Source organism: Nicotiana sylvestris, chromosome 5 (assembly GCF_000393655.2).
Source record: "Nicotiana sylvestris chromosome 5, ASM39365v2, whole genome shotgun sequence".
Lineage (NCBI taxonomy): Eukaryota > Viridiplantae > Streptophyta > Magnoliopsida > Solanales > Solanaceae > Nicotiana > Nicotiana sylvestris.
In genome coordinates this window covers 42,664,762-42,686,952 of record NC_091061.1, presented here as the reverse complement: position 1 = coordinate 42,686,952, position 22,191 = coordinate 42,664,762, and the positions used below count along the sequence as shown (strand labels likewise).

Sequence of the window (22,191 nt, the reverse complement as noted above, 5' to 3'; positions counted from 1 at the left end):
GTGAGCGTCGTCGACGAGATATATGGATCAGGTTGTACGCCGCAGCGATATATGGATCGGGTTGCACGTCGCAGCGGTGTTGTACTGTTCTACATGTTTACTTTACTTCATCTGTCTGCCATTATCTGTTGTTTGTGCTACTTCATGTGATATCTATCTGATCACCTAGCATTTATCTGTTAATTGAGTGTTGTGCCCGAGGGGCGGATTTTTGTGCTTATCTGCACTATTTGTTTGCATTCATTTGTGTAACAGTTGAAAAAGTCATTTTTAAAAGAGGTTAAACTGAGCTAAGATATTTTTCCAAGGATTTCACAGTTTTACTGCTTTTATTCAAAGGGTTTTAGACTGCTCTATACAACATGTTGATGCATTTTTCGTGATTTCTTACTGCTCAGTTATTATTTACCTTTATTACTCACTGAGTTGGAGTACTCACTTTACTCCCTGCACCTCGTGTGCAGATGCATGTATTTGTTCACCCGGTAGCGGATTTTGAGCTGGTCGGAGGCTAAGTTATCGGAGTTTAGTGAGGTGACTGCAAGCGTTAGCAACACCGCATCTCTTCCTTTTGTTTATTAGTCCTATTTTATATGTTTCAGACGTTGCAGTTGTATTTATACTCTAATAGATGCTCGTGACTTGTGATACCCCGGTTTGGGCTATGTCGGGTTGTACTTACGCTAAGTATTATCATTTAATTACATTTAAACTGCTTATGAACTGTTTAACCGCTTTAAATATGATGTATTGGGTTTAGTTGGCTGGTCTTGTCTTCACGAGAGGCGCTATCACGACCGGATCAGGGATTGGGTCGTGACACACTTGTGGAATTGCACTTGTTATGTTGTTGTTGTTATCAATTGTGCAAACCAAGAATAAAGTTTAAGCACTGTACTACTATTGATTTTTTTTATTAATCATCCAATATCTGAAATTTGCTAGTACTCGATTAACTTGATTTCGCACCACCTAAGATCTCCATCAAATCATCCACTATGAAAAATATACAGAAGATTCTCATTTTATTTTGTGTATATGGTTGGAATTATATCTTTAATTTCCTACACAAGAAAAGAGAAAGAGAGAGAGTTGAAATAACATAACTATTTTTTTACTTCCTCCACTCCAACTCATGTAACAATGTTTGACTCGACTTGAAGTTTTTGAAAGAAAACAAATTTCTTGAAATTTATAATTTTAAATTTACTAAATATGATATTTTTATTGCTTTATAGCATGTCATTAAAGGTAAATAGTAATTTAAATTATTTTTGAATATAATAATAATATTTTTTTTAAAATAAACTAATAAGAAAATAACGTAAATATAAAATTGAACAAAGTTGAGCACCATTTTATCATACTTTTCAGACATATGTTGTAATTATGATAGGCTATAATTGCGCATTTTAGTCGCTTATTACACTCTAATTTACTACACTTTAATTGAGTTTGAGCTTTAATCGCTAGTGTTTTGCACTAATTATGTATTTTATGTCTTGAAGGAGTGATTCCGAGCTATGTAGATGTTATGGAATGAATTCAAGTGATTTAGAGCTTTGAAGTCTGAGTAAAAGCCCAAGGAATCAAGTCGGGATCGTGTTCGGGGATCGGGGAATGATAGTTAAAAACGAAATGAAAAATCGAGCGGGCATACGGTGCATTGTCTAGTAAAATGCACATAACTTTTCACTCACGACTCTGTTTGGGCTCCACAATATATCATTGGAAAGATATTTGAAAGGGCTACAACTTTCATGTTTTTAATTTAGCAAATTCCCATTATCGCGGTGCGTGGTGCGGCACGCGGTGCTCTACGCCTTTGGAAATTTCCTGCAGCCTGTCAGAATCAGCAATCTGAACTTTCCTACTGCCGCCACGCATGGTCTGTCGCCCCATGCGGCGCAATAGTGTAAATTTTACAGAGTGATTGTCCTATTTCGCGCGGGAGAAGGTATTTTTGTCTGGGCCCGACCCTACTTGGTATAAATACATGTAAAAACGCTATTTTGGGGAGGGGGACATACTTTTGACATACTTTAGACCTAGAGAGAGAACGGAGCCGCCGTGGAGACCAGGGATTTGACCTAAAGAGGCAAGAACACACTAGGAGCAAGGCGGAGAATTTTTCTACGAGTTTTTCACTTCCTTCTTCCTATTTCCATTATTGGTTATGAATTCTAGTATTGTAGTTTTGCATACTATAATGAATAGCTAATTTGTTATCTAGGGTTTTGATGGAACCTGTTGGAGGATGATTTTCCTGTTATGTTAATATATATTTGCCGTAGTATTTTCTCTATTTTTTCAACTACGTTATTATTGTGGTTGGTTAAAGAGCTCTCAATCGACTGTGCCTATTTAGTGTGTATTACTCGGGAGAGAGTGCATATTTAGGTAGTTGTTGAACAACATCGCTCCTAACGTATATGAGGGATCAATACAAAGGGTTTAAAGGTGGAATTAGGGATAACAAAACCTTGGGTGCAATCCGAGTGAGCCGTACTTAATGCCTGCTAGCGTAATTCGGGAGAATATGTCTAGTATATTGTTGTAATTACTCGGGAGAGAGTTACGAGAATCAAAGTGCTCATGATCGATAGAGAAGACTTAGGCGAATTTATAGAAAATATAGCGGAAAGGATTCCGACAACAGGGGAAATCATAATCTTAGATCCTTCCAATTCTTGTTTACAAACCGTTCATAGTTAGATCTTAATTACTGCATTTTCATTTCGTAATAGTTAGTTAGCAACCATCCAATCTATTACTTAAATATCTCCGAAAATTGAATACGTGAATTTCTGTGAGTCCAATAGTTGTGATTGATAGGTTAATTCCATGTGGATTCGACTCCAAACTTGTTAACCGGAATATATTTGCAGCGACCACTTAGTCCTTTTTATAAGGCATTGTTGGGTGTGATCATTACCCTTTTTGTTACGTCAAGCATAGAGATAATCTTCTATTATATATAATAAAAGAAAAGGAAAAGACACCATATTAAATTAAGTGGTAACATAATACAAAGTTACTTGGTAATTTAGAAAAAGTTAGTTAGGTTAGGTATAATTAATATTTTTAAATTTAAATTTTAAAAAAATAAAATTACGTGTGGTTAATAATTTTTTACTCTTTATGAATTTGAATTTAAACATACTTAACTATTTTTTTACGAAAATAATAGTTTTTATATATTTAAAAATTATTTATTCTGAAACCTATTCTATTTTAAATTGAAAAGATGCCAACACATAATATAACTTCATATATCATACTATATTATAAGCATGAAGATCAAAAGTTGAATGTGAAAGACTAAAATAACCCTAGGTTATTGTTGGACGTTTATATCCTTAAGAGTTATATTAATATTTAATAATACTTTCAATATTAATGAAAAAAATATAAACTATAAAAATTAGTTTTGTAATATTAAATTTGCTTTTTCAAAGAATTTATTAAGGTACATGTATCTAAATTTCTTCACTATACAAAGTTAAGCTCTTTAACTTCCCATGTTGTAACAACCCGGCCGGTCATTTTAAGAATTAACGCCTGATCCCTTATTAACTGCTTTCGCCATGTTTATTTCTGCTATTTTGATTTGTCGGGATGTTTGGTTTTGAGTTTCGGCGAGTTTTGGGACACTTAGTCCTTAAATGAGAGTTTAAGTTTTAGAAATTTGACCGTAGTCAGAGCAGTATGAAGATAACCTCGGAATGGTATTTCGTTGGTTCCATTAGCTCCGTTGGGTGATTTTGGGCTTAGGGGCGTATTCGGATTGCATTTTAGAGGTCCGTAGCTAATTTAGGCTTGAAATGCCGAAAGTTGAATTTTTGAAGTTTCCGGTTCGATAGTGAGATTTTGATATCGGAGTCCGAATGGAATACGGAAGTTGGAGTAGCTCCGTAGTATTTAATGTGACGTGCTTGCAAAATTTCAGGCCATTCGGACGAGGTTTGATAGACTTTTTGATCGAAAGCGTAATTTGAGAGTTTTTGGAATTTCCTAGGCTTGAATCCGATGTAAAATTGGTGTTTTGATGTTGTATTGAGCGTTCTGAAGATTTGAACAAGTTTGAATGATATTTTAGGATTGGTTGGCATGTTTGGTTGAGGTCCCGGGGGCCTCGAGTGTGTTTCGGATGCTCAACGGACCATTTTTGGACTTGGAGAAGGATCAGATTTTTGCTGGTTTTTATTGAAGACTTTTCTTCATCGCAATCGCGAAGTCTTGGATAAGGCAGAAGGGATTTTGTTCTACGCGATCGTGGGAAGAGGTGTGTGAACGCGTAGTAATAGCAGGAGCTGAATCGCGAACGCGTGGGCTACGCCGCGTTCGCGGAGAGGAAGAAGTAAGGCAGCTGAGGAGTGGAAGATTTTATCTTCGCAATCGTGTGAGGCCAACCGCAATCGCGTAGAGCTGAGCAGTACAACATCATGATCGCGTAGGTTTATCGCGTTCGCGTAGGTTTATTTTGGGGGTCAGCAAAGTTGCTCTTTGCGATCGCGTGGGAGTTTCCGCGATCGCGATTAAGGACGCGTCTGGGCAGAACATAAAGTTCAAAATCGAGGGTTTTGAGTTCATATCACAAAATTGAATTGGGAGCTCGGAAGGAGACAAATTTTGGAGAGACTTTCGGAGGGAGTTTACGGGTAATGATTCTTAACTCCTTTTTGCTTATAACCCATTAATTTAATCATGAATTCATCATCTAATTTTGGATTTGGGGTGAGAAATTGGGGAAAAATTTAGAAAAGTTCTTAGACCAAAAAAATTCGAGTTTTGATTGGAGATTTGACATTGGATTTGGATAATTTTGGTATGGTTAGACTCGTGAGAGTATGAGGATTCTGAAAATATAAATTTTACCTAATTCCGAGATGTCGGCCCGAGGGGCGTTTTGGTCATTTTATCTAATTTCGCGTATTAGCTTAGTATTTGTTTGTAGAATCAGTTACTTGAAGTGTTATTTACATTATGCAATTGAATAGAATAGATTTGGGCCATTTGGATGCGAGTACTCGTGGCAAGAACGTGGTTTTGGATTGATTTTGAGCTGGTTCGAGGTAAGTGGCTTGCCTAACCTTGTGGGGAGGCTTCCCCTTAGGATTTGGTATTGTTGATATTTGAAATGCCTTATACGTGAAGTGACGAGTGCATACTTGTGCTAATTGTTGAAAATCTGGTTTTCACTAAGTAATTAAGATTGTGTTTTCTCCTCCTATTGTTACTACTTGCAATTTCAGCCTGTTGTTAGCTTAGGGAAGCATGTCTAAGTGATTTAATTGCTTTATTTGCTCAAACTGCTTTACCTGAATTCTGTGCAGCATGTTAGGCTAGAATTACCTATTGCCTTAATATGAAATTGACATTTGCTGAATATTTTTCATGTTGTTGCTGTGTATTTACATTTGGGACTACGGATGTGGAATTCCAGTAGATCCCCCTTGTCTGTTTATTTGGGACTACGGATGTGAGATTCCGGTAGATCTCTTTGCATAGTTATATGGAACTACGGGACTGCACCCGGTAGATTCCCCCAGAATTGGGTATTTACATTTTGGGACTACGAATTGGGATTCCGGTAGATCCCCGGCGCACTATGAGTTGGACTACTAGACGATACCCGGGAGATCCACTAGACATTTGCATTTGGGGGATACAGGACGGTATCCTAGTAGATCCCCGGTTTGCTGGATATTTACATTTGGGGGCTACAGGACGGTATCATGGTAGATCCCCGGTTGTTATCTCTGTGTTGATCTGTACTCCTTTCCGTGATTATTTGTCTCTATTATAGTTGTTGTTGTTCTTTCTATTCTATGTTATTTCTTACTGTTGCACTTAATTATATTGTCTTATTCTACACTTTTATACCTTGTATTTTATTTAACCTCAGTAGGGCCCTGACCTTCTTCGTCACTACCCGACCGAGGTTAGGCTTGGCACTTACTGAGTACTGTTGTGGTGTACTCATGCCCTTTCTGCGCATGTTTTTCATGTGCAGATCCAGGTACTTCCACTCAGTCTTATCATCCTTGAGGCGAGGCACTTCTGTAGAGACTTCGAGGTATATCTGCTGCATCCGCAGACCGATGAGTCTCTTTCTATCTTTCTATAATAGTATAGCCCTTCTGTATTTTCCTTTGTTAGACATTTCTGGAGTTAGAGCTTCTTATGTATCTCTTAGCTTGTGATTCATAGGGTTCCGGATTTTGGAAAGTGTAGGTTGAGATTCTTGTACTATTATATGCCAGGCGGCATCTTAAACACTATTTCATTTTGTTATTTCGGTTTTATAATATTTTCTTTTCGCAAATTGGTTCTTTTCCGCATTTGTTAGGCTTACCTAGTTGTAGAGACTAGGTGCCGTCACGATAGTTCATGGAGGGCGAACTGGAGTCGTGACACATGTGTATAATACTTCCTTCATTTACTTTTACTTGTCCACTATACTAAAAATATATTTTCACTTTTACTTGTCTAATATACTAAATCAAGAGAAAAATAATCTTTTTTGTCTTATTTTACCATTATCATTAACTACTCATTCCCCAAATTAATTCACAAGACTTTTGAAAATGCTATCATTATTATGGGTAAAAGTGTAAAATATATACTTCATTTATTTTTTCTTAAAGGGAGTACAAAGTCAAAAGTGAACAATTAAAAGTGAACGGAGGAGAAATTTTTATAGCTAACATTTATTGTTCTTATATTTTATCTTCTTCTTCTATTTTTCTATGCTAATATTCAGATTGTTATGATTTTTTAGTGCAATTCTTTTCTTATAAATGCAATCATGATTCAAAGCATTTACCATCCATGTACAAAATAATACAGTTGGGATACACGTGCAACGCACGTACCCAGGAACTAGTTATATTAAAAGAATGATAGTGAAGCATGAGGTCAAGCTAAGTATCATAGAGAAAATGGTACTTCGCACTTAAAGGAGTGTCAAATAGAGTAAATGCTACTTCGTACTTCAAAGGTAAAACTTAACTGAATTTTATGACAAAATCTAATCTATATCTATATTATAATTTTTTACAGACAAATCATAATTCTAAGAGTGTATTTGATTTTTTAAGCTAAAATACACAATCTTTAATATTCTTATTAGATTATATCATTTCGAAATTCTTATGTAGTAATTTTAATAGAAAAATTAAAATTTCATATTAAATACAAACGAGAGGGAGAATTTAATTTAATTGCTTATTAAAAATAAAAATTATTAGTACATTTATGACATATAATTAAAGAACTTCTTTGTTTAACCTTTGAACTAATTCAACACCATCCAATTAGAAAAAAATACAATAATATTCGTTTTATAGATAAACACTAAATGGAAACAAAATAAAATATTATAGAACGAAAACTAATGTACAAAGAGGAGAATAGATATAATGTAATTCTATCCACACTTTAAATTTATTTGATAAAATTAAGTGAATAAATAATACTTGAAAATATTATTGAATAATTTAAATAATAAAATAATTATAAGAAAGTCATACAGGATAAAGTCATGTTAAATTCCAAGAGTATAAAAATTATATTTATTGTATTATATTAAACTGGTAATTTACTAAAAAATCATATGATAATTTTGATAATATTAAGTAATGGATAATACAATTAAATAATCACGGAAGAAAAGAAAAATATAAATTTATGGAAAAATATAAAAATATGAAACTTACAATTAGAAATATGATGAGAAAAGTCATACATATACACATAGCTAAAATCATAATAAACAAAGAGTTATAAAGGAAGAATACTAAAAACCAAATATAAGCGATAGTGTGAAAATATATATATATACTAATTAAATTTCTCTTGTAAAAAATTTAAATTAATAAATAGAACTCATAAACCCATCATGAAATATACAAAAATATAAAAATACTATTAGGTTATTTATACATAAGATAAACACACACACACACACACACATATATATATATATATATAACACAAAATAATAATTAATAATATTGATAGATTTTTTGTAAAAATAATAAAAGGATTTTCTCTTTTATACTTTTGATGAATTTCAAATTTATAATTTACTATAGTAGAAAATAATGTACGAAAAGAGGGGGTAAAGATAATTTTAGGATATTTACATTTTGAATTAAATAAAAAAATTAAAAATAAATAAATAACACTCAAAAAGATTATTGATAAATTTAGACTATTGAAGATTTTGAACAGTAAAACACAAATTTAAAAAAAAAAGAATATTCTCATAATAAAAAAATTTATATATATGCTATATTAGAAGAAAAGTAGTATCAAAATATTGAGTCAATTGACAAGTTAATAAAAAGTCACAATAGTAAATGTATAATATTAAGTACTCACTAATTTAATAAAGAATAAATAAGGAACAAATAATTTATTTGATTACTATATGATGTGTATTCTTTTATTTTGTATAAATTTTGATATATTTTTGCATACTGTATTAAAATTTTAAATAACAAATAATATTTATTAAAATAATATAATCTATCATAATTTTATAAAATTAATATTTTGTCAAATTATCAGCATTGCAGGGTTTTAAGTTCAAGAAGAAAAAAGAAAAAGTAAGATAATAACTTATGAAGAAATGTAAAACACGTTTGCTTATTTGTGGAATTCACGTAACAAAACCTTAAAATAAATGAGGCTTACATTCAATTCAATTGGGTCCCTTTGATTATTTAATAGCAGTCGAACTTTTAGGATTTAGGAACTTGAATTCAACTGGGTCGATCTGCTGAAGAGGAGCAGTAATCGGGATAAAAAAATGAAACAAATGGATATAGAGTTAGTGAAGAAATTCTTGGAGAAAGAAGGAGGGAACAATGAATCCACAGTAGATTCCATGCCTTCAAGATTCCTTGAAGCTTTTGTCTCATATGGCATAAAAGTTGACCTCGTTGAACCAGGCCGTATTCTCTACTCTTTCCAAGTCCCTCCTCGTCTAGTGGTAATTAAGTGCTTCATTCATCTTCTGATTTGTACTTACCAACCATTTCATTTGTTGCTGTTGTTTAATTAATTGGGATTTTCCAGAATGCGGGTAATTTTCTACATGGAGGAGCCACGGCGACGCTTGTGGATATTTTGGGTTCGGCTGTTATTCATACAGTAGGTGCACCCTTTACTGGTGTCTCCGTTGAGATCAACGTGTCCTACTTGGATGCTGCTTTTGTTGGGGTAAGTTGTCCTCTTTCTTGTTTTTCAGATTGAAATTTGTTAGATTTTTTGTACAAATACTGAATTATTGAGTACTGGAATGAGGATTTATCTAGCGGACCCCCAGCTAGTTTGGGATTGCATATTTGTGGTTAAAGTAAATTTGGGTTGTGAGTTTGGCTCTCTTTTTTTCTTTTCGTAATGATGGTGCTGTCTAGGCTGGCTACTACCCACCAACATAGGTATCGGATAACTCTGCCCACCAAAGCTTAGTTAGATGGGAAGAAATCACCCAATGCCTCACTGGGATCATAGTTCTCTTCCCACTTCATTGACCATTAGGCCACACCCTTGGGTGTGACTCTTTTATTCCTTCTGGTCATGTATTTATGGTACTTTTATTGATTTGCTTTGCGATTAGGTTCGATGTTGTGTTTCATCTTTACCGCACGAATGTACTAGGATGTTGGAAGATATTAGCTTTTTGCATAATAATAGGTTTTCCTAAACGCTCTCCCTGTCAAGCATTCCGCTCGTATGCTGTCAGGAATTTAGTAGAGTGGAAAGAGAAGAAAAGCTAACTACTAAATGGAGAGCTTTACAGGAAAATGAGTAGGATTTTGCACCAAATAAGAGGCTCTCAAGAAATCATAAGAAGGATAAACTTTTAGACAGCATTATATTGTTGATCTGATGGATTTAAGGCCCTTATTTCATGGTGGTAGTCTTTGATAAGCCATGCAGTTTTATTTGCATAGCTTCTGGAACATTCATTAAGTATTTACGTCGCTATGAGGGGGAATCTAGTTAACCTGAATTCTGTATGAAGGCCAGTTTAGAGGACAGTTTGAAAAAGTGTTCTGGTTTTAGAAATTCACAAACTTTAGTTCATAAATTCTACTATGGGACGTCAGAGGAACATAGGCCTTCTTAAGTATGCAGGTAATCTTGGAAATGCCTCATTCACCAGCCTCTAGCAATGCAATATTGGGATACACGTACATGTTTTTACTTCTACAGGATAAACATGAACAGCGTTGATTTTGGAATTTAAGATCCAACCAGGAAAAAAAAAAGAAGTTGGTGCAATAGCATGGACTTAAGCAATAGTCAGTTTAACAATTCGACTGTCTTGATTGAGAAGCTTCAGCTTTAATCTTCTTGTAGAATGTTAATGCTAACTCCAAGCGAAGAACCTTATGGTGGCAAAGAATAAGGAATTAGAATAAAATGTCCCTCTCTTTGCACTTGGACAATATATAGATAAATCCTGTAATATTGGCATCTAATTTACAATTTGAGGAAGTAATAGTCTAGCAACTTAAAGCACTTAACCTTAGTGCTATTAGTTGCAACATAAGTACATGTGAGCAAAACTTATCATTTGTGATGGGTAGTCAAAATACTTCGTTGAAATAGGAGGTACTTTGGTTCTTGTAGCAGCAAAAAATTGCACCAAGCAAAGGACTTTCACCCGCTAAGACTTTGTTTCTTGTAATTTTAAATTTTAATCGTTCTCCCAACTGGAAGGGGAGCCTTGGTGTAACTGGTAAAGTTGTTGTCATATGTCAAGTAGGTCACGGGTTGGAGTCATGGAAACCATCTCTTGCAGAAATGCAGGTTAAGGCTGCTACAATAGACCCTTGTAGTCCGGCCCTTCTCCGGACCCCGCGCATAGCGGGAGCTTAGTGCGCCGGGTTGCCCTGCCATGCCTCTCCCAACTGTATCTAGCAAGGAAGATAACGGAAACAGAAGAGCAGTTTTGCGCCTAATTTAGCATGCAGATATCTACACCTGCATATTTAGACTTTCTTGTTACCAAATGTTATCACCTTCTTCAGTCATGTACCAGCCCAGTGTTTCTCAAATCTTGAACCATGCACCGTGTCCAGCATGAGATTCTACTGTTATCTAATTTGTTTCCTCTTTTTATTGGTAAAAGTTTAACTAGAAGTGAAGCGTATTAATGTGCTTGCTGATTCTCTTCCTTCTATTTTTTTCTTTTAAATGTTGATTGGTTAAAGACCTGCCAATTTTTGTTTGTTTTACTTGCTAAAAATTCTAATATAACTTGTTATAGCCAAATTTAGTAGTAGTTGGTGATATGCTTTTTCACATATATATTATTCCATTTTAGGAGCTGTATTTTCTGAATCGTGCGAGTCAATATTGGCTAATTTAAAAATGCAATATCCTCATTCAACTGTTGTCTTATCTTACATAATCAGGAGGAAATCGAAGTTGAAGCCAAAGTATTACGTGTTGGGAAGACAATCGGTGTTGTCAGTGTTGAGTTGAGGAAGAAAGAGACGGGGAAGATAGTTGCACGCGGTCGTCATACCAAGTATTTGGCTGTCAATAGTAAGCTTTGAGCTACTACATATCCATTTGCTGGGAATCCAGTTGGCTGCGACCAATGAAATCCTTTCCATGGAAATTTTACCATATACATCACAAGTATTTTTGGCGTGTACAATATTACTCAACTGAATATTTTAGTACAGGCGTACGTTCGTACATGCTCATTTTATGTACTCCCTCCGTTTCATATTAACTCAACAGTGTCTCCTGTACTGCGGTATTATATTCTCCTTCATAATAAGGTGTTTTTACACTAAAGTCAGTTGATGTGCCATAAAAAGGGCAAATGGCATTTGATCTTGAATAGGAATTCCATGCATTCAAATGCTAAACAGGCTATATACTGCTACATACATGGTGATGAATAAGATGGTTGATACCATTCTCTTTTCTCGAGGGATGAATTTCGTTAGAAGTACTATAATTGAATGGGGTAGCCCGGTGCACGAAGCATCCCGCATTCACTCAAGGTCCGAGGAAGAGCCGTACTCCAAGGGGGTGTGATGTAGGCAACCTATCCTGATGCAATCCCACAGACAACTTTATTGTTGCTCCAAGAATCCCCTTCTAGTACTATAATCGAATAGGTTCACAATGTAGCAGATGTTCAAAAATAACTAGGCTAACATCTTCAAGAAATTGCTCTTTGTTACTGGTGTCAAAAGTCTAAAGTTCTTAACCTTGGACAAATAGAGGTTAAAAAACCAGCCATCAATAAAAGCAGGGGAAGGGATCAAGTTTAATACAAAGAAACCTGACACTTCTAGTAGTAAATAAATGTCTATAGTTGGACCTTCATGTCAAAAGGAAATTAGAAAGATCACTCAGGAACTTGTTCTGATTAATTGGTGGTTCATAAGTTTTCTTCACTCTGTACGAGTCCTAGTGCTTCTCCTAAATTCAAATTGTTTCTTATGGTCCTTCTTCCAACGCCTCCACCTGTGCCTTTCCTCATCATTGCAGAAAATTCCTTATAGTCTATCTGCCCATCCTGCAAATTGAAAGTTCTTTTTTAGTGCGAAAAACGCAAGAACGGACATTAAGAATCAACATCAGTATACTAGACAGAAAAACAAAGCACAAGTTGCACACAAATGGAATTAGTATTGGGAAGTTGATAAGTGAACTGAAGTCCGTGTGCTGATAGGAACTCAAACAAATAACTAAACCTTCACAAGAGAGTGAGAAAATTACAGCTCTATTTAGCTGCACAACATTAAACAACTTAAAAAGAAATTGCTCGGATTGATACAAGCAGATTCTTATGTTACTATACACAGTTTAAATCAGTAAACTCGTCTTCACCATTGGTAAATGCAGTACGAAATAAGACTCGCTGAATGGTTTCTTTCAAAATCATAGAATAGCTCAGAGCAGAAATAAAACATCACCAGATTTCACGATTTACAGCCTTCAATTATATGATGCATCTAGTAGAATGAGGGTTGGGGAGATAGGGGTAGAGGAACAGTCACTGACATTCTCAACTCAGAAGGCATGCATGGAGATTCTGTCTGTCGGAGGTCCGAGAATTAAGAGCTGTTATAATGTTTTTCGGCTTTACGTGTGTGCTTGATATTGTGTGCATATCTGGAGAGCTAGGGCCCAGTAAGCAAACAACAGGAAATTCTAATCTAAATGGAAGCTAGTTGGCACTGTTTGATAAGATAAGTAATTATCCTTCCTAAGATGCTAGGGGTCCATTGAAATGCTTATACATGGAAGTTAAGGTAATGGTCATGAAATCCTTCGTATGCACTGCCTAACATGATGAAGATGCCAAGACGGGACAGGGGTAGGTCATGAATGGGCTTTTAGTTCTTATGTTTGAACAGATGGCTTTTCGAGAGAAACAATATAGCAGTCAAAGAAAAAAACTTCTACTTCCTTTTTGCGGTGGGAGGGTGTCTGTAATAGTACTTGGTATCACTTGCTTTTGTCCATTGACAATCTTTTTCAGCATATTTTGCACAAATTATGTTCCTTCTTTTAGTTAGCTAAAAAGTGAGAGGAAAAAGCAAAAAGCAACTCCTCAAGTCTAAGTCACAACATGGTCAATTTATCTGTTCTTTGATCCAAGTGTTTCTATGGTAAGCTAACTTATGACGGGAAGAATCGAGTGTTCAACTAAAAACCATAAGGCAATCAATGAAGTGAATCAAAACCTTCATATACTCTTTCGGATGACCGTGTTGGCCACTATATAACTCAACACCTATCCGAGTGCGAGGTTCTCGCACAGACTTTAATGTGTATTTATTGGTATGCGAATGAGCTTGCTAAAGTTGGCTCTGATATCACACAAAAAATTATGAGCATCCAACCCTTAAGGCGATGGGTAGAGCGGCGCACGATCTTTATAAACCCCTTTGGATGTCTTTTAATACGTTAGTGGACATTATGTAACTCAATTCACCTTTACTCCTTATATATGTGCATGACATAAAAACAGAAGAGGATAGAACTTACATTATCTTGATCAATATCTTTGATAATTTCATCAAGATTCAGCTCGCTAAGACCAAATTCTTTGCAGGCTTGCTGAAGTTCTTCGATAGTTATGTATCCACTACCATCTTTGTCAAAATAAGAGAAGGCTGATAACAGATTCTCTTCCCTTTCCAATTTGTTCAAATGAACAGTAGCAGCAATAAATTCCCCATAGTCTATTGTTCCATTGTTGTCAATGTCTGCCTGTCAGATAAAATATGGTTGGAACCATGTAGTCAAATGAGCGGAAAAATTATACTGCATAAGAGCATAAACACGAGTGTGTGGTTAGAGGACTAGGTGGAGATATCTCGAAGACACAAAAACATGGTGAGGAGAATTCTTACCGCATCCATAAGATCCTTGATCTCAGACTCCATCAATTCAGAACCCACTCGCCTCAAACCCTCTTTTAATTCCTCAAAGGTTATTGTTCCACTATTGTCTGTGTCTAACATTTTGAATAGCTCCTTGAGACCACCGATTTCTTCTTCTGAAAGCCTCTCGGCAATCACCTACAAATAACAAGAGAATGAGTAAAGCAAGAATCAAAGATATAACATAATAAGACACTGAATATTGAATAGGAATTCATAGTGACTGGACTTGTCAATACAAATATCATATAGATAGCAAGCACCACAATTTTAGTTATAACTTCCATCCAGAAAGAAAAGCCTCCATTCAACAATGATGTCAGCGAAAATTAGGATGCTCATTGAGTTCAAATTATCCTGGTTATTTCATAACAGATTTTCACTTCAAATGTCATCAGCAACACATTAACTGAAAGGGGAATAGGATACTTTCAGCACGATTATGAGAAAAATCTATGGTTTCTATGCACATTTCTCTTTCTCAAGAAAAAAAAGCTTTTTGCCAGGATTTCGAATACAAATCGCCACAAGCAGGACTTAGATTCCAGTGGAAGAATATATAACTAAGTAGTGTGATGCCGGCATCTGTTAAAAATTCAGTTACTTCTGATAAAATTGCAAGAGGATCAATTGTTCGCTCCTTTCCCTATTTAGCTTTTCCCACTCATTTTTCACTGTTGGTAAATTGGAATCAAACTGACATATATTTTGTGATACCATACACACACACACACACACACACACACACACATATATATATATATATATATATATATATAGAGAGAGAGAGAGAGAGTACATGTTCTCTCACGAAAGCATGCTTTAGGAAATAAGAAGATAAGAGAAACAGGAAAAGCATTTATTGGGGAAAAAAAGGAGATTGAACAAGCACAAATCAACTGCACTAAGGAGTAAGGAATGGGCCACTATATTGGTAATGGAATTTTTATCTTGCAATTCTTCTGGAACAGAAATTACAAAGACAGAATATGGATAAGACAATGCAGGAGACCTGATTACTTGAACCTATGCTCACAGGTACTCATTTTGACATGACATTAGTTTAACTACATGTAATCAATAATTGCACAAAAAATTAACTGTCTTATGGCATACATATTGGTATCATGAAAAACTGCCAAAAAATTTGCCACTTTTAGACAGCGCTGTATTTAAAATGATATCCTAATTAACCATTCTGGAAAAACTACATATAGAGCAACATATCCCTCCATAATCATCAGCCATCGGAACTATCAATTCTGCAGTTTCAAGGGACATCAGCATTAAAATTTTAGTCACTTTGGGCTTGATATTGCGGCATGATACAGAATCTTATTCAAAGAGAATCCACATTCTAAAATGATGTTTGTTTACCAAGCAAAAAAGAAAAGAGGAGAATTCACATTCTAAAATTTGGTGGCAATCATCTAACTTTTTAAAACCTACAACATTTAAACGAATAGCTGGTTCATTCCAAACATAACATATAAGGAGGCAGCTTCATTGTCTCAATCCTTCATGCTTTTAACTTTTACATAAAGGAAAGGGAACAATTTAAACTCTCGCATAACTGTGATATGTCAAAGAAATACACTTGTTAACAATTTCAAGGTTCTTTATTAATGGTTTTTCTGCAATTTAGTATTTCAAGAAGCAGCATTAAAGGTGCTTGAGCCTTATCTTATGTTTACTGCGGCAAAAGTCCAGTCAAAGTCTTAAACATCGTTTCAATTTTTTAGATACCATTAAGTGCCTAGTTAAATGCTTTTTCAATTGATCAGAGTGTTATGGCTGACAACCTCAAGAAATCTTTCCAGGCTTCTGTAGGCTCAGTTGCCTCATTTATTTTTTTTAAGATTAAGACGTCTGAATCTAAATACACATCTGAATATCAAGATGTGTGTTAAGATTAAGACATCTGAATCTAAATACACATCTGAATATATTAAGATGTGTATTAAGATCTGAATACTAAAAATTAAGATTGTTTGATTTTAACATTTGAATGCATAAAATTTATCTTTACTTGAAAAATAATAAACATAAGATTCAAATGAAATACTAACTAATCTAATATTCTATCAATAAAATATATAGTTTTTTTAAAATATGATAGTTGTTGGTGGTGATGGCTAACAGGTGAATACCGACTAGAGGCAGTGGTTGGTGGTAGTTTTGGTTGATGATAGTGGTTCATGCTAGTAGCTAGTAGTGATTAGTAATGGTGGCGATTATGATTGAGGATGGTGGTGGTGGGTGGTAATAGTTAATAATGGCGGGTGGTGGTTTGTGATTGAGGAAGGCCGTGGTAGGTTATAATGATGGGCAGTACCGGCTGTGGTTGTTAATGGTGATGGGGTGGTTGGTTATGGTAGTTGAGGTGTATAAGTGTTGATTGTGGGTGAGAATGATGGTGGTCGGAGTGGTGGGGATGGTGGATGGTGATGGTCGATAATGATGGCGGCTATGATTGAGGATGATGGTGGCGTGGTGGTGATGGTGGTGGTTGACTATGGTGGTGGTGGTGGCGGCATGGTGGTAGTTGATAATGGTAGGCGGTGGTGAGGGCGGCAGTTAATAATGAATATGTGATAGCATCTTAATTAAATTAAGTCTCTGTTATAAATCTTAGTCATACAGACCTATCCAGACCCATTAAGTGGTTGTGAAGTAAAAAAAAAACATTCTTAATGATTAAGATCCGAATAATTAAGATTCAAGACTTTAAAAACAAACTTAATGTCTGAGATCTGAATGATTAAGATTCAGACCTCCATTAAGTGCAAACAAATGAGGCCTTACTTCAGTTTTAGGGCTTTACCTTACACCCAAACCACAAAAATAATAAAATAAAACAGCAACTTTTTATCAACTTTTGTGCATTTTGTATCATAGGTAAATCCTAGATAACATATAATCTTCCCTTCCAGTACTCCACATGGGAAATGGTCAAACTTGACTTGGCTCTCAGTTTCTTTGTATAGGATTCATAGTTGTAGCACCCTTGTTCTTATGAAAGGTTTGTTATAACATCATGTAGAAATGACGATAAACATGGATGCAAGAATCTTATGTGAGTATGATCTGCATTAACCATTGCGAGGATGTGGCTTTCATACCCCCCCCCCACCCGACAATTTTCCTTTCTTCTTCTATCCCTATTTCTACTCTTCTATACTACTTTCTGCATTTTTTTAATTTAAACTGCATCTACATCTGATTTCAGTTTCTTTACTACTGAAGTTCTTGGAATCCCCTCCCCCCCCCTATCCCTCAAGTAATCTCTCTGCCCTTTCGAACTATAAAACCGTGTTGCAAAAGTTGTTTCCAGGCAAGGAGAGTTTTCACTATATAAACACATGTAAGCGGGTTACAAACTTTTTAAGATCTTACACGTAAAGCCATTTTCTTTAGTTTGTTCATTGCTGAGAACTGCTTGAGGCGTGAAAGAACTGCAGAGTCAAGAGGTTTATCAGGAGCCATTGTGTCATCCACAATCCATGGATGGCCTGACAGTCACAGGAAACAAAAATGTAAGTCATTGTAAAAAGCACTTTGTTTCAACAGTTTTGAAATATGCAACTTCTTAAGTCTCGATTTTCACAACTACAAGGACTTACACAAAACTTCATGGGCAGTTAACCTCCTTTTTGGATTCCTATCAAGAATTTTACGTATCAAATCCTTGGCACTATCTGAAATTCCAGGCCAAGGTTCAGATTCAAGATCTAGTTTGCCTCGCAGTATCTGACGAAATATTCCCATATCAGTTTCTGGAATCAGGAAAACAATAATAAGAATTATAAGATAATATGAGCATGAAAGACGAACTTTATAACAGACTATATCTCCTCCTAAACACACATGGAGATTTCAATACCTGCCCAAAAAGGTGGAACACCACTAAGTAATATGTACAAGATAACTCCTGCACTCCATACATCTGACTCATGTCCATAGTGCTTGCATAAAACCTCTGGGGCAACATAGTAAGGACTTCCAACAACATCCGAAAATGTTTCACCTAATCACAATAACATCATCAAGGAACGAAACTGTTGCTATTAAAAGGTCAGGTCGTTACTCTTAAGTTACGTAGAAGTGAAAAATCACCAATTTTCAGTAGGACAAAGCGCAACACATTTGAATACATTATATCAGCAAACGAAACCGGTAGCTAAGCGTTAGACAGTAAAATAAAACAGAACCTCACTAGAAACAAATAGCAGTAGAAACTAAATAAGTAAAGTCAACTGAAGCTTTCCTTCAGTAAGACCTGGATGAATGGCGTAATTGCATCTAAAAGGAAAATGACATGAGACATTTTGAATAGATACTCATATCGAAAACTAGAAGGACCAGTGAACAAATTGAAGTTCACAACTACAAAAGTCATAATCAGATGTAAGACATGGTTACCATTTTCATTTTCGAGAAGACTACATAAATAGAGTATATCTGGCATTGACCATCTTGGTGAGCTATATAGAATTTAACAAGAAGTCTAGTAATAAAGCAACAACAAAAAAGAACTTTTATGATCCATTTTGGGCTTACACAAAGTACTTCTTAGATTGCACATACACAAATACTGTTATAATGAAAACAATAGATCTCAACAGTTGGCCGGTTATAAAGCAAATCCTGCAGACTCAAAAGTTCAGAAGAAATGAGAAGGGGGAATACCGATTCAAACTAACAAGTTAACACTTTACCAACTTCCAAATACCTACTCTTCTATCATTGTATTCCAGATAAATTCAAATTACTCTTTTCCTAAAGAAACAAGCTTGAGTCTTAAAAAGGTATTAGTAATAAACTAAAATCTTATTGGTCAAATTAAAGTAGTAGTTCTCAAATGGTAATCTCTTTGTAACTGTCCACTTGAGGACTCACTAGTGGCAATTGGTCGTCTCTCTACCCTAAGAAAAGAAGTATATCTCTATCAAATGTGTTACCTGAAAGTAAAGAGACAAGGGAGAGAACCACAGTTTCTCAATCTTTTGCAAACATAAACGCATGGTTTTACATCTTCTCAAGAATCATCATTGATCAAGGTACCATTTACTTCATAACTGATTCTTTTATTATGTTTGTGAAAATCACCAGGTTCTATGATAGTGAAATCTCGTTCATTGCCTACAATCTAGTAAACAAAATTTATCCATATCGTTCATTGCTTACAATCTAGAAAACAAAATTTCTTATACCAATACTTAAAAAAAGGACATGCTTTCCGCTCACCAATCTAGAGAACATCCCACTGCACAGACAAACAGCGAAATGTTAAAACACCCTAAGTATCTTTCAATTAGAAAATCTAAAGGCAATCCACTTCTCATCCAGAATCCAGTCACCACATACAAGCAAAATTCCTTCTTTAATAAAAGGACAATAACAACAGTTACGCCTCAGTCCCAAACAAATTGGGGTCGGCTACATGAATCCTCGCTAGGGCCGGAGCTAGAATTTAGTCTAAACCCTTTATTTGTATCAAGAACCACTAAATATATCCAAAAATTATATTCAGAACCACACCTGATATCACTATCCTAGAAATTAGAACCCATAAGTTTCAAGTCCCGGCTCCGCCTCCAAACTTCACTGACCATTTTACTCTATTTAAACTCATCTCCGGCCGTTATGATACAACATTGGAATGGAACTAAAATGTTGACAATAAATGGAAAGGAAAGTAAACCTACAACAACAACAACAACAAAAAAGAAAAAAACCAGTGTAATCCCATAAATGGGGTCTGGGGAGGGTAGTGTGTACGCAAACCTGGTTTGTAGAAAACAGAGAGGCCAAAATCAGTAGCCTTGAGAGCAGCATCCTCATCAGAACTGAGAAACAAGAAATTCTCAGGCTTGAGATCTCTATGCATAACACCTAATGAATGACAAGCCTCAACAACACCAACAATTGTTTTAATCAATTTAGCAGCTTCTCTTTCACTATAATGTCCTTTCTCAACAATCCTATCAAAAAGTTCGCCACCAGCACAAAGCTCCATAACTATATGCACATATAATGCATCTTCATAAGTACCCTTTATTCTTACCACATTTGGGTGCTCAGATAAATGATGCATTATTTGAATCTCTTTCCAAACATCCTCATAATCTTCTTTACAGATCAGTTTCTTTTTGGGTATTGTCTTACAAGCATAAAGATTGCCACTTGATTTTTCTGTACAAAGATGGGTTGTTCCAAACTGACCTTGGCCTAACTTTTTGCCTATTGTATAAAGACTCTGAAGACTTTGAGTCTTGTAAGGAAGAACCCAAACAGATGATTTCTTGGACTCAGTTGCTGGTTTTGGTTCCATGTTAATGGAGATGTGGTCCTCTGAATCTTGATGCAGAGAGTTTGAAGAAACTGGAAAAGAAAAGTTGGGGCTTCTTTTTCTTTATTCTTTTTCCTCTTTGCTATTTTACTCTTAAGATTTTACAACTTCTCTAGATTCGCTCCATTTTGTTTTACTGTGTGCTGCTGACTGTTTGTCTGAAAATATGGTAACTAAGTATTTGTTTGGTAGTTTAGTGGATGCCAACGTTTACACTGATTTCTCCTTTTTCATTTATCTTCAGTTTTTATTTTCTTTTTTTTGTTTCTCATTAAAGGCCGTTTGGCCGTAAAGAAATATTTGTTATAAATATATTATATTATGGATGTTCATTTAGTGCTCTGTTGTAAATAATCTTCCTGAAGAAGCTTATCCATATGGGACTCCACCGTAAATATGTTTATCCATTTAGTACTCTATTGGAAATAAGCTTCCTGAAGAAGCTTATCACTTCGGTACCCGGTTATGGATAAACATTACCCTAGGTAGAAGATTATCCATACCGGGTACAATAAGCTTATCCATTCAGTACTCCGTTATGGATAAACATTGCTCTCAGTAGAAGATTATCCATATCTGGTATAGTAGCAGCTTGCAGTAGCAGCTTACACAGCAGCTTGCAGTAGCAGCTTACACAGCAACTTGTAATAGCAGCTTACACAGCAGCTTGCGTAGCAGCTTCTTTTTTTCTATAAATAGAAGAGATTTCAGTTCATTATGTACATCAGTTTGAATTCGAATAATATATCAGTTTCTCTCTATACTTATCTTTACTTTACAGTCTTTATTTTATAACACGTTATCAGCACGAGACTCTGACATCTCGAGCAAATACTTTGAAAGTATTAGAGGTAAGAACTTTCTTTTCCTAAATAATGTTAAATCTTTCTAAACTTGAATTTGTAACCCTGGATATATCAGGCAAAAGCTACATGTCTTGGGTGCTTGATGCTGAAATTCATCTTGATGCGATGGGTCTGGCAGACACCATCAAGGATAAAAATCAGGCATCAAACCAAGATCGTGCCAAAGCAATGATATTCCTACGCCATCACCTTGATGAGGGCCTGAAAATGGAATATCTCACTATTAAAGATCCAGTCATACTGTGGAATAATTTGAAAGATAGATATGACCACCTGAAGATGGTCGTTCTTCCACAGGCACGTTATGATTGGACTCATCTAAGGCTACAAGATTTTAAATCTATCAGTGAGTATAATTCTGCTATGTTCAGAATTATTTCCCAATTAAAATTATGTGGTGATAATATTACTGATCATGATATGTTGGAGAAAACTTTCACCACTTTTCATGCCTCGAATATGCTCCTGCAGCAGCAATATCGAGAGATGGGATTTAAAAAGTATTCTGAACTTATCTCACATCTTCTTATAGCAG

The 22,191-nt window shown here is 35.3% G+C and overlaps 2 protein-coding genes across 2 annotated transcripts; one reads left to right on the top strand and one right to left on the bottom strand.

Annotated features, from left to right (window-relative positions):
* The first annotated feature begins 8,661 nt into the window (after nt 1-8,661).
* LOC104244905 (uncharacterized) lies at nt 8,662-11,829 on the top strand. The gene is made up of 3 exons (XM_009800424.2): nt 8,662-9,001; nt 9,088-9,231; nt 11,439-11,829. The coding sequence occupies exons 1-3, from the start codon at nt 8,819-8,821 to the stop codon at nt 11,580-11,582; spliced, it is 471 nt and encodes a 156-aa protein (XP_009798726.1). The 5' UTR covers nt 8,662-8,818; the 3' UTR covers nt 11,583-11,829.
* A 438-nt stretch (nt 11,830-12,267) lies between these two features.
* LOC104244904 (calcium-dependent protein kinase SK5-like) lies at nt 12,268-20,942 on the bottom strand. Its single transcript, XM_009800423.2, has 7 exons — nt 20,226-20,942; nt 18,322-18,465; nt 18,062-18,214; nt 17,835-17,950; nt 14,409-14,576; nt 14,041-14,265; nt 12,268-12,562 (listed from the first exon to the last, which is right to left on the bottom strand). The coding sequence occupies exons 1-7, from the start codon at nt 20,770-20,772 to the stop codon at nt 12,425-12,427; spliced, it is 1,491 nt and encodes a 496-aa protein (XP_009798725.1). The 5' UTR covers nt 20,773-20,942; the 3' UTR covers nt 12,268-12,424.
* Nucleotides 20,943-22,191: the final 1,249 nt, after the last annotated feature.

What these genes read in the sequence shown, in the direction of transcription:
- LOC104244905 (XM_009800424.2), top strand. Translation starts at nt 8,819, where the DNA reads ATGAAACAAATGGATATAGAGTTAGTGAAGAAATTCTTGGAGAAAGAA. An exon ending in AAGTCCCTCCTCGTCTAGTG is followed by an intron (nt 9,002 to 9,087) that starts GTAATTAAGTGC and finishes GGGATTTTCCAG; the next exon opens with AATGCGGGTAATTTTCTACA. An exon ending in TGGATGCTGCTTTTGTTGGG is followed by an intron (nt 9,232 to 11,438) that starts GTAAGTTGTCCT and finishes TTACATAATCAG; the next exon opens with GAGGAAATCGAAGTTGAAGC.
- LOC104244904 (XM_009800423.2), bottom strand. Translation starts at nt 20,772, where the DNA reads ATGGAACCAAAACCAGCAACTGAGTCCAAGAAATCATCTGTTTGGGTT. An exon ending in CTCTGTTTTCTACAAACCAG is followed by an intron (nt 18,466 to 20,225) that starts GTTTGCGTACAC and finishes TATTGTGATTAG; the next exon opens with GTGAAACATTTTCGGATGTT. An exon ending in TCAAGGATCTTATGGATGCG is followed by an intron (nt 14,266 to 14,408) that starts GTAAGAATTCTC and finishes TTTATCTGACAG; the next exon opens with GCAGACATTGACAACAATGG.